We start from the raw sequence: 12,957 nt of genomic DNA on the forward strand, positions 1-12,957 counted from the left end.
ACAGATGACATCACTGCTCAAACTCATGATGTCACTGCACACAGATCAATGAGGTGACTGAAGACCTCTATTCCCAATTAGTGAGGATACCCCCAGGAAGAAAGATGACGTCACTGCTCAAAGACTGATGTTGTCACCTGACAGAAGGATGGTGACTTTGGTGACCTCCATGTACACACATTGATGACATCACTGTACAGAATGACAACTTACTGCTCAAAGACTGATGATGTCACGGCACAGAATAAAGATGTAACTAATTATACACGGATGACCTCACCAAAGAATAATGATGTCATTGCACAGAACGATGATATCATTGCTCATAGACTGGGGTCACTCTTGACTATATGCTCACATAGTGATGAATGTGTTTTTATTTCAGTCGTATCATTTATGTTTCTCCCTCGTGATTCCATACTGATGTGGGAGTCGGTGTGATGGGAACGCTGGCGACTCTACAGCGGAGAGGACAACTGAGCAGGAAAAACAAAGTATTAGGAAAGAGCCAGAAACAATGAAGATGTAACAGGATGAACAGCGAGAAGGGAGAGAAAAGCAGGCGATTCCACAATTCTGGTCTCCTCACAAGTGGCGCAGAATTCTTCTGCTGCGAAGAGTCGGCGACCAAATTTCTGCACTGCGTCGGATCCAGGAGATTTCACTGCTACCAGCGAGGAGTGCCTGACCTGTTACAACAAGCAGTGGAAACCGGGGGCGATGGGAGGATGAGCCTGTCCGCAGACAGGGAGGGTAAATCATTGTCAGCTCAGCTGTGGCATTTCCAGGGCACAGATCATCCCTGCATCTGCTTCCTGAGTCCTCCACGTCGGGCGTGTGGGGTGTCACAGGATACAAGTGGGGCAGTATGAAGGTACAGGTGAATCCCAGCTCCCCTTTGTATTCCGTAATTTACACTCTTCAGGAGCCAGGGGATGGTGATGGGGATTGGGGGTGCTGGAGTTGCAGTTGATGAGGGCTCCACAGGCCACATCCGCGATATCAGGGGGGCAGTCCGAAAAGTTTTGATTCAAGTTGTTTCAATGGAAGCAACATTTCTGCTTGTTGTCAGTGGATGCCAACCTAATGATTCTCACAGCTGAGGGTTTATTACAATGTATCGGTCTACAATCCTCTCTCCAGTACTTTGTTACAATGTATCAGTCTGGATCCCAGGAGGTTTTGTGGATGATCTAGACGTTATACATTATATATCGCACGCACGACACTAGCGATAATCTTCCCATCCGGCGGGATGGGGACTCCTCCCTCTCCTGGGTGCGGAGTTCTTATAAGCTCCATGTCTTGTTTCTGGCATCACAGCGATATTCCCTGGCCAAGGTCAATAAAGCAGCGAGGGGCCCGGGCACAAACCCCGCACCCAGGCCTGTTCTCTGCATGACTGATCAATCAGCTCTGAGGAGATAAAGCCGCTCATGAATGTGAAGTATGTGAGCCAAAGAGCAAGAGAAGCGGGAAAGCAGGAATGGCTGCCGGACCCCCGACTACAAGTGTAGAACAGTGTATACAAGCGGATACCGGATATAAACCCCATGTACAGAGGATCCTGACACACAGACAGATCTGCAAGGCGGCTGCGCATCACAACGCATGTAGGGTCGGCATCCAGCAGCCGGGAAGTGGCCAGGAATCAACACCATTCCGAACTGGGAAGGAAGAGAGGTGATCAGAGGAGCTCTGGAGGCATCTGCCCATTTAATGCAACCTTTACACTTCATATTACAGCCAACAGATTTGATCTCCATATACCGATTCTGAGTTACAGCTTATATACTCTAGTCACATCCAGAGCTGCATTTATAAGTCTGCCGTTTCTGCCGTTTCTTTGATACTTTTCAGAATGCTGGGCTTAAAGTGACCCTGCGGTTTTGAGAGACAATTCTGTCCCAAGTCCAAAGGGTATATTACGGACGCCTAGTTTCAGCCGTCCAAGATGGCTGCAGCAAGTTTCTATCTACCTAAGGATGCATTCACAGGGGTGATCTTCACGCACAAGATCTGACCGATTGCGTGTCTATTCACATGAGCAACTTGCTCTCAGACTGATGGTCCAAGATTGAAAAATCGTCGCATGCCCTATTTTGGGGCGATTCTGAAACAGAATCGCCCAGTCTTTCCTATGGTAGCAAAAAAAAATGAAAACACACGACACACGCATGTAGATGCGATTTTTAGGCGAGCGTGATGCACTATTTTTAATCTTTCCTATTAAAATAACATCGATTTTCACGTGTGACTACTGCATGTTGCAGAGATGCGATACATTTTTCTCAAAAAACGCATCACACTCGCAGCAGAAACCGTAAGTTGGCCGGTCCCGGGGCGCAATTTAGTCTTGAAACTGGGGGGGGGGTCACTTTAACATCTTCCAATATCCTCTGCTGGTTCTTAGTAGGATTCCATTCCCCCGGCTTCAGAGCTATTAAGATAGCGAGAATTCCTGCAGCTTTCTTATATATTTTGGGTTTGAATTCCTCACTTTAAAGATCTCTGCTTGCTGTCAGGGATGAAGGAGGCTCCATATATCCAGTGTAAGGTCCTGTATATGGCTCAGGAGGGCAGCGTCTCTTTCACTGGACCTTACAGCATATTGTCTAGGAGAAGAGTGCCACCTAGTGGACACAATGTGACATCTAGCACGGAGTGTGTACCAACACGTGGGGAGTCCCAGTGACATCAGACCCCTGTGGACCTCACATCTATGTATAAAGTGCAGTCTGCTCCCTCTTACCTTTTCCGGCCGGGAAGAAGCACTCCATCTCTACGCTGCTGCGCGAGTGAGAGATGCAGAGGGCACTGCTGGGGACCAGCCCTTCCTGCGGGGGGCTCCTGTCTGTCGTTCTCACCAGGCACCACCCAGGCCGGTCACTCGGCTTCTCCAGCAGCTCTACCGTCTGTCCCACCTGGATGCTCAGCTCATTACTGTGAATGGCGATGAAGTCTTGTAACACCGTAGTCAGCTCGCAGCCCCCCGACAACTGCAAGAGAAGAGACCCCGTGTGAGATAGCCACTGGTATAGTGCAGCCATGACATACACAACATGGACAGGGTGCTGCTGAGTGTGTATCTAAGCCCATCATGTGCAATACTGTCTTGTTGAGCCCCGTATCTAATCCCATCCTGTGTGATACTGTCTGCTGAGCCCTGTATCTAATCCTATTATGCGTTATACCATCTGCTGAGCCCTCTATCTAATCCTACCATGTGTGATACTGCCTGATGAGCCCTGTATCTAATCCTACCATGTGTGATACTGCCTGCTGAGCCCTGTATCTAATCCTACCATGTGTGATACTGTCTGCTGAGCCCTGTATCTAATCCTATCATGTGTGATACTGTCTGCTGAGCCCTGTATCTAATCCCACCATGTGTGATACAGTCTGCTGAGCCCTGTACCTGCATCATGTGTGATGACCGTGCGATGAGCTACAGGGTGATACCACACAGCCTTATATCAGGGTTTGGTGGTTGTAGTTCCTACAGTCGCTTATAGAGGGCACTATGCTGCGGTATTATTTTGGGCTGTGATTTGCACATATGTTGATACATACAAGCTGAGCTCCACCAGGGGGCGCTGCTAACCTGTTTGTGTTTGGTAGTCGGATGGGTGTGGGTGATTGTGATTACATGCAGAAACATCAGCCGCGAGCAGAACAACTTCCATGTATCCAATAAAGAGGAAAAGGAAGGGGGGGGGATTACTTTTACGATAGTTGTATGAAGTATGAATCAGAATCTTTATATCTCCCTCTGTTATACTTCCGAGGGCGGAGATCCACGGCCGTATATAAAGAGCCAGCACAGAGACGAATGCACGCCGGCGCTCCCACAGAGACGAATGCACGTTGGCGCTCCCACAGGGACGAATGCACGTTGGCGCTCCCACAGGGACGAATGCACGCCGGCGCTCCCACAGAGACGAATGCACGCCGGCGCTCCCACAGAGACGAATGCACGCCGGCGCTGCCACAGAGACGAATGCACGCCGGCGCTGCCACAGAGACGAATGCACGCCGGCGCTGCCACAGAGACGAATGCACGCCGGCGCTCCCACTGGGACGAATGCACGCCGGCGCTCCCACACAGACGAATGCACGCCGGCGCTCCCACAGAGGCGAATGCACGCCGGCGCTCCCACACAGACGAATGCACGCCGGCGCTGCCACAGAGACGAATGCACGCCGGCGCTGCCACAGAGACGAATGCACGCCGGCGCTCCCACAGAGACGAATGCACGCCGGCGCTGCCACAGAGACGAATGCACTCCGGCGCTGCCACAGAGACGAATGCACTCCGGCGCTGCCACACAGACGAATGCACGCCGGCGCTCCCACAGAGACGAATGCACGCCGGCGCTGCCACAGAGACGAATGCACGCCGGCGCTGCCACAGAGACGAATGCACGCCGGCGCTCCCACAGAGACGAATGCACGCCGGCGCTCCCACAGAGACGAATGCACGCCGGCGCTCCCACAGAGACGAATGCACGCCGGCGCTCCCACAGAGACGAATGCACGCCGGCGCTGCCACAGAGACGACTGCACGCCGGCGCTCCCACAGAGACGAATGCACGCCGGCGCTCCCACAGAGACGAATGCACGCCGGCGCTCCCACAGAGACGAATGCACGCCGGCGCTCCCACAGAGACGAATGCACGCCGGCGCTCCCACAGAGACGAATGCACGCCGGCGCTGCCACAGAGACGAATGCACGCCGGCGCTGCCACAGAGACGAATGCACGCCGGCGCTGCCACAGAGACGAATGCACGCCGGCGCTGCCACAGAGACGAATGCACGCCGGCGCTGCCACAGAGACGAATGCACGCCGGCGCTGCCACAGAGACGAATGCACGCCGGCGCTCCCACAGAGACGAATGCACGCCGGCGCTCCCACAGAGACGAATGCACGCCGGCGCTCCCACAGAGACGAATGCACGCCGGCGCTCCCACAGAGGCGAATGCACGCCGGCGCTCCCACAGAGGCGAATGCACGCCGGCGCTGCCACAGAGACGAATGCACGCCGGCGCTCCCACAGAGGCGAATGCACGCCGGCGCTCCCACAGAGGCGAATGCACGCCGGCGCTCCCACAGAGGCGAATGCACGCCGGCGCTCCCACGCTCTGAACGAGTGCCAACGACCTTAGCGGTGATGTCCTCCCGTCTACATGGGACCTTACTGATTGCCGCCTGCGGTGCCGACCCAGCTCTGTCGCTGCGCAGTTTTTTTGCATGGAGGACGGAACCTGCGCAAAAGTACGACCTGAAAAGAGGCTAAAATACAAGCAGCCAAATCTTGGGATTGCACACGTATACCAGCTCCATCCGAAGCACTGCACTTCCTTCACTCCTGTTCACAGCTGAGGGTTTGTTACTACCTATCAATTTAGACAAACACGGCTGTATGCAATTTTGGTCCATGTGAACTGCACGGCTATCTCTAAGCGTGTGCGTGCGCTCCTGGCGCATAGTAGCATGTTTTACGTCCGTGTTGCATCTCTACTCTCTGCATTTTTTTTTGCAGGCATGAAAAATGCAGATGGCGCAAATCGATGTCCTTTCTTTCTCTGCTTCCCAGCTATGTGTGTAAACAGCGAAGTGAACATGTAACATCTGTTCTCACTGCATTGTTTTACTACACTCCCATAGACTTTCCTAGGCGGTTTTGGTCCATCATACGGCACAGAGGAGGAGGCGCTGCGGATTGTTTTACACTCAGACAATCTGCACTTCTGAACACACCGATGGAAAACGTCACCGACTCCAATTACAACAGAACTTTGACTCTTATACGTTAAAAACGCAAGACTTAGGCCTCATGTCCACGGGGAAAATCAGGCCCGCACCGGATTCTCCATGGAGAATCTGTAGTGGGTCCCTCCTGCCCCGCGGACATGAGCGCTGAAAATAAGAATAAATCAGAATAAACTTACCTCCCGCCCGCTCCGGATCTCCTTTTTCGCCGCGGCGTCATCTTCTCTGCGTCGCGGCCGGATCTTCTTTCTTAAGCCCGGCGGATACGCAGGATGACGTCGGTGACGTGCCGTGCGCATGCGCCGGCCCAAAGAAAAAAGATCCGTCCGCGACGGAGAGAAGATGGCGCCGCGGCGAAGAGAAGAACCGCTGCGGGTGAGTAAATTCTGATTTTTGGCTCCTGCGGATCCGGACGGCTTCCATAGGCTTCAATAGAAGCCCGCGGGAGACCCGCACGAAAATGGAGCATGGTCCAGATTTTTTCATGCTCCATTTTTTTTAAAATCACTTTTATTGACCATCCGCGGGTATTTATCTACCTCGCGGGTGGTCAATGCATCCCTATGGGATGCGGATCCGCGGGCAGGAGAAGAGTTAAAATCCGCTGCGAATTTTAATTCTTCTTTTGCCCGTGGACATGAGGCCTAAAGGACAAACAACATGATAAAATAATAATAAATTAGTATGGCGGACACCTTGGGAGTCTAGGCTAAATAAATCCTAGAGTAACAAGAAGTGTATCACCCCCCTTACATCATGTATTGGGCATGAACATCTTTATTAGGGACCAATCACATGAAGTGGCGTATAGGTACGGCACAGGGGGACAGGCATGCAAATAGCAGCACCCTCCCTCCTAGACTGCACAGTCAAAAAGTGATGCCCGCGTAGCTGTGCCCAAAGCCAGCAGGCTTGTCCACTTGGAGACCAGGCCGAACCAAGTCTATGTTCACACTGGCATGGAAATAGGGGAAGTGGAGAGTGCTGCCATCTACAATGATGCCAGTATAGGGTTAACTGGTAGGTACCCAATGATCTAAGTGGGGTGATTTATTTAGCCTAGACCCCCAAGGTGTGCGCCGTACCAATGTATTATTATTTTTTCCTTTTTCTTTGTCCTTTAAGTCTTGAACCTTTAACGTATAAGAGTAAACGTTCTGTTGTAATTGGCGTCGTGACGTTTTCTCGTGTCCTTTGACTCCGCTGTAACAGTGATTTCTGAACACGCCGATGGAAGTCCACGGATCCGTACAAAATAATGACTGAATGCAGATAGAAAATACACCCGTGTGAATGGGCCCACACGACTGCGGGACAAACCTCTCAACAGTCCTGATCGTTTGTTACAATGTATCAGTGCAGGTAACATGTATCACAGCCTGGGGAGGATTGTCTACATTGGATACAAATGTAACAAACCCTCAGCTGTGATACTGCTCTGCTTTCAGCCTCTGGCACAGATCGAGTGCAGGATCTTGAACTAAATATTTCAGCGTGCTGCGCCATTTTATCCAGACGCCCAATAGAGCCCTCTGTTGTCAGTGGAGTCCGACAAGCGCTGATTTTATCGCTTAAGTTGTTTTACTTATTTCGCTCAAACAACAGAAATACGGAGCCGAAGCGCGAACGAGGCGTCGGGTCGCCAACAGGTTCTATGATCCCACAGGTAAACAGAGCGCCAGTCGGCGGAGAGCGCCACAGGTATAAGAGCGCCAGCTGCCAATCACATCACGGATAAGATGCTTCCATGGCGGTGATTAACCCCCGCATAACTGCACACGATTCTTCTACAATAATCACGTTGGCCATATTAACCCTTACACTCCCAGGTTACTCCAAGTCTTGATAGATGTATGGCGTAACCGCGCTAGTGCGCCTGCAAATGGATGATGAACACGATCCGATTCAAGATGTACAACTGTCCATGTGCCGCCATATTTGTCATCTTCCTATATCCCTGCAAATTTATGGGTCACAGTAAAAACACTCCAAGCGTCCTCAGTCGAGTGTGAGCCAGTAATGATGGACGGCCCGCTCCAGAGATGCTCAATGCCGTGCTGAACAGGCAGAGCATGGTAGCCGCGCTCCGAGCATGCTCAAAGTGCAACGATGAACGAATGATCAGACTCCACAAGGTTTTAGCGACACTGATGAAACTTCGACATGCTGGCGCCTCCTGCGGAAATCGTTAAGGTTCTGCCGTCCCCCAGGGGTCCCTAGCAGCGTGCTCACAAAGCATCTTCTGTCATATTAGGGGGTCACAAGTGGCAGCCGAGATGTCAATGTAACGGACTCCTGACCGCCGCGGTCTGACATACAGCGCTGGGTGTTAGTATGGTGCCAGGTGAGCAAATCCACCAGCACAGCTCCGGTCCGACTACACAAACTTTTAATGCGGTGTGTCAGGTTGGGGTCAAATCCGCTGAGCGGGAGGATGGTAAACGGAAAACACCGATTTTATCCAACCGCATACAGAATTGCGCCATAAAACACAGATCGGCGCGGCGCAGCGGTCTGAAGGATCCAAGAGCAAGCAAATCAGCCGGAATATAAAACAGTCTTCAATCAATGAAGGACGAGACGCTGACAAAAGTCAAAATGTTCAATGTGAGCGGAAAAATGGCGCTTCATCAAGATGATTTTCTGCTGCTGGAAACGACACTGAGGCGGCATCCGCAGGAAGCAGGCAAGAACGCGCTGCCGCTAACCTAAGCACCCGACGCAGAAGGGCACGGGTATGAATCCATGGGTGTTACTGGTGCCAGGCGATGGGTAGTAACTGCGCGACTCTATCATTGTTCATGCGCCATTTTAGCGATTTGTTTGCAGTGATATCAGTGCTGCCTAATCCTCGTGATGCAGATCATCATCATCATCATCTTCATCATCTTCAGTTCCGCAGGCACCGATCTCTTTGCTCACATTCGCCTTGTCTTTATCCAGGGATGACACGTGTTTCTGGCAGCACGGGCACCTGGATAAATGTCATTCTCCTCCCGCAAACATTCACCTGGCGGAGGCCCAGAGCCGCTCGTCTCCAGCCGCACGCCAACATTAACCGTTTCCTGAATGAAATCTTCAAAACTAAAGCGGTTGAGGAGGCACAACAGCCGAGGCTGCGGCCAAGAGAGACGTCTACTGCTGTGGTCTGGGGCGGCTGGGTGACCACCGCTATGGCTCATGTAATGATGCATAATGGCGGCCATATTGGTGGTCATCCCATTTTCCGGAGCGCAAATTATAGCCGAGACGCCATTTACATTTTTGTTTACACTTCAGCTCCGTTCTGTCATGGAACAGAAGAGCGATACAAATAGGAATGCCGCATTCATCAAATGACGAAAACCAGCGGCGGCGATTCCATCATGGCTTCTGTCATATTACCGGAAATACAGAGCAGCATGCGCTATTTTTTTCAGCATCTATGATGGAAAAGTATATAGCCGAAGGCTGGAAGTTCTGTTTGAAGCCTCCATCACAGAGTTCTGCAAAAATCCCAGCCGAAATAGCACAGCATGCCGAGCAGGTGGAAGGAACCTAAACAGACCCCATTATAATCAGCGGGGGGCATTCAGCACCGCTGCAGTCCGTAGCAAGCCGGATCCGTTCGGCCTGTGGATTCCGTTTTCCTGCTCCATTATGGAAGCTGTAGTGCAAAGTGGGAAAGAAGCCGAAGAAACTGCTGAAGCGAACCTGTTACACTGACAGATGACGGAAGGCATCAAGGCGTTCGCTCCTTAAATATGTGTCATAAAGAAAGCCGCAAGACAGACGAGAGATGGTGAATACCTCCGCACCCCTCCATCCAGAGTCGCACATCCCTGCGTTGCTGATGAAGCCGGACAGCGAGGGATAACTGAGCCGCAGACTTTAACCTCCTCAGAGCTGCAGCCTTATCAGATAAGTCCTGACCCTTGGATAATGGAAGATAACATGCAAATCCCGCCACGGCCAACACCCTCCTGTACGCGCCAGTCCTCTATTCTCCACTGTTATCAGCTATTTAACTCTCCTGCAAATGTGGCATCGTCATCACAAGATATTGAAAGTTTTCCAGCTTTCTAAAAGACTGTTTTACTTCACTATCTTCAATATCTCTGCTTGCTGTCAGTGAATGGGAAGAGACATTTTGAAATTTAGATTTGACACTGAAATACAAAACTGGATAAGGGGATTTGTTACAGGACACTAAAACCCCCAAGACCCTGGGTCAGTAAATAGTGCATAGCGCTGCAGCTGAGCGGTTACATGCATCAGGACCTTGTCAGTAAATAGTACACTGTGCTGCAGCTGATGCTACATGCATCAGGACCCTGTGTCAGTAAATAGTACACTGCGCTGCAGCTGAGATGCTACATGCATCAGGGCCCTGTCAGTAAATAGTACACTGCGCTGCAGCTGAGATGCTACATGCATCAGGGCCCTGTCAGTAAATAGTACACTGCGCTGCAGCTGAGATGTGGCATGCATCAGGACCCTGTCAGTAAATAGTACACTGCGCTGCAGCTGATGCTACATGCATCAGGACCCTGTGTCAGTAAATAGTGTATAGAGCTGCAGCTGAGATGCTACATGCATCAGGACCCTGTCAGTAAATAGTACACTGCGCTGCAGCTGAGATGCTACATGCATCAGGACCCTGTGTCAGTAAATAGTACACTGCGCTGCAGCTGAGCGGTTACATGCATCAGGACCCTGTGTCAGTAAATAGTGTATAGAGCTGCAGCTGAGATGTGGCATGCATCAGGGCCCTGTGTCAGTAAATAGTACACTGCGCTGCAGCTGAGATGCTACATGCATCAGGACCCTGTGTCAGTAAATAGTGTATAGCGCTGCAGCTGAGATGCTACATGCAGCAAGACCCCGGATCAGTAAATAGTGCACAGCGCTGTAACGGAGGCGCTACGTGCAGAAGTACTCTGTCAGTAAGAGATCAGTGCAGGTCCGTCATACATCCAGTCTCAGGAGCCTAGAGCCTGGAGCGTATGATAAACTTTTTCAGCTCCTACCCCAGTTCCTGTAAAAGAAAAGGCGTCTCCCGGCCCGATGGCTGTACGATATGGACTTTATCCTCACACTGAAGACGCAGACTGTTAACCCCTGCACAGCTGGAGTGCGACTATACAATACTAAATTGCTGTCCACCTTGGTGCACACGTTGTGCAGCAGCTGCGGACTCCACCGGACTGCAGTGTATTACGAACCACCGGCATGAGATTGTAATCAACGCACTTCACGACACATGAGAGGAAGGGGCAATGGACACAGGGAGTGGTGGCACGATCAGGGTAGGGGATGGGTAGAGTCAGGGGGCACTGGACATCTATATGAGGATATCACGATGGGACGGCACAACAAGCCCCCTGCTGTGTGTACATGAGTGGTCACTGGACTTGGGAGCATGTGAGGAGATCAGTGATGTCATTAGAGTGATGATGTCACTATTCCACAAGCTCAGGCAGGACCCTCATGGATAATTCAACCATCAGGTTTACATCCCCTCTCTTCTACAAGGGAGGAGTGAATGAGCATTGAGCCCTTCAACAAGCACAAAGGGAGGGGGGCATTTAGATTTTTGCCCCTCTCTTCTATGCATGACCCAGGCAGGACCCCCATAGAATCAAAAGACACAATGACAGCACTGTCTGCGGAGCCTGACAATGACAGGGTTAATTGGCGACCGGTTATGCCAGCTCTAAGCTCGGTGTAAATGGCATCTGTTTCTCATGTAAAGCAAACAGCAGCAGAACGATTAATCCTGTGTCTGAGGTGGCACACACGACTGCTCCACAGCCCCGTGCCCCCTGGTAGCGTGCACCACCCTGGGGCAGGTAACGATAACCCACACCCAGCCTGCAGAATGTGAGAAACACCCATATATGAAGAAAGTGCTGCAGAGCATTGCACGGAGCTCATGCCATCTACTTACAGTTGATGCCCGTTTGCTCCCTTGCCTCATATTCAGCCACTTTTTCATGGTGCCCTCCACCCTCGCCCCAGTGACTGCGCGGCACAGCAGCGGATTGTAGCAGTGTGGGTGCAGCTATGGAGTGTTTGCAAACTGTGACAGAAGGGGCCGGCGCAGAGCCTGCAGCACATCACATGTGTGTCAGGAACGTCTTGTGATTAGCAGAGACCGCGATGGCAATTAACTGGCAGGAGGAAGCGTACTACACACAGCCGCGGGCGACAGCAGCGGACACAAGATATACGTCACACACCTCTCTATACACAGGCTGGAGGACGCATCCAACGGAGGGTGCTGCACAGCAAATAAGCAGCACAGTCGACATCGCACAACCGACTCTGCTATATGTGGTTGAGTCGCATCAGCGTTTTGGTTTCGGTTTTTCTGTTTTGTTCTAAGAGCAGAAAAGTGAAAGAAAAACGGATCCAGTAAAATCCCCATCGGTGCGTCTTTTTAAATTTTTTTTTCAGTTCGATTCTGCCTGGTTTCCATTTTTTTATGGAGGGAAAAGGCTGATGTTTGGGACCATTTTTTCCCGTCCAAAAAAATGGAAAATCGGACAATTTTTGTTTTTTTACATTGTACTCAATGGGGGGTGGACGCAAGTGGAAACTATTCCGTGTTTGTATCTATTTGGGCTTCCATTTAATGGATCTGCTATATCACACTCCGCATGTGCTGTTGGGGAGGGGAAGGCCCAGTTATATAAACGGCATCTTAATGGGTCCCCCATGATCTGATACTCACCTCTTCTGTTTGTTTTCAGGCTGCAGCAGCCTGTGATATACTGTAAACCTGCTGCTGCAGTCAATGACAGAGCTCAGAGATCATTATTGGTGCTGTCATTGGCTGCACCAGCTTTTTGGTGGTGGTGGGGGGACTGCTTGTTAAATTGGCGTCAGCCAGGAGACCCGGAGAAAAATGAGGATGCGATCTGTCCGCACAATGAAACGCTTTGGATTATTATCCTGACATAGAGCTGCCATCTGACTCAGGAAAAATGATGCCACTTTCTAATATTTTCTGTATTTCCTCACCAGTAAGATCTCTGCTTGTTGTCAGTTAAAGTTAATACATTTTTTGTAAAAAAAAATAAAGAAATAAAAAAAAAGAATCCCCAGAAGAAGTTGTCACTTTGCCGTAAAACTCGTCCTGCAGTTCCATCTCACGCCGATATGTAAATGATGAGAGTTGTGGTGATTAGATGAACAATGT

General features: G+C 50.9%; 1 protein-coding gene across 5 annotated transcripts in view; it reads right to left on the minus strand.

Moving 5' to 3' along the window:
• The window catches only part of KALRN (kalirin RhoGEF kinase), a 282,007-nt gene that overhangs the window by 79,978 nt on the left and 189,072 nt on the right, over positions 1–12,957 (minus strand). For 4 of the 5 annotated variants that reach the window (XM_066575309.1, XM_066575303.1, XM_066575305.1 and 1 more), the window contains exon 34: positions 2,753–2,999. In XM_066575309.1, coding sequence (XP_066431406.1) covers positions 2,753–2,999 — 247 coding nt within the window. Of the gene's footprint in view, positions 1–2,752; positions 3,000–11,703; positions 11,830–12,957 lie in introns of those variants that run through there. The other variant, XM_066575306.1, reaches the window with a different exon arrangement.

This window comes from Eleutherodactylus coqui, chromosome 8 (assembly GCF_035609145.1).
Source record: "Eleutherodactylus coqui strain aEleCoq1 chromosome 8, aEleCoq1.hap1, whole genome shotgun sequence".
In the NCBI taxonomy this organism is placed as follows: Eukaryota; Metazoa; Chordata; class Amphibia; order Anura; family Eleutherodactylidae; genus Eleutherodactylus; species Eleutherodactylus coqui.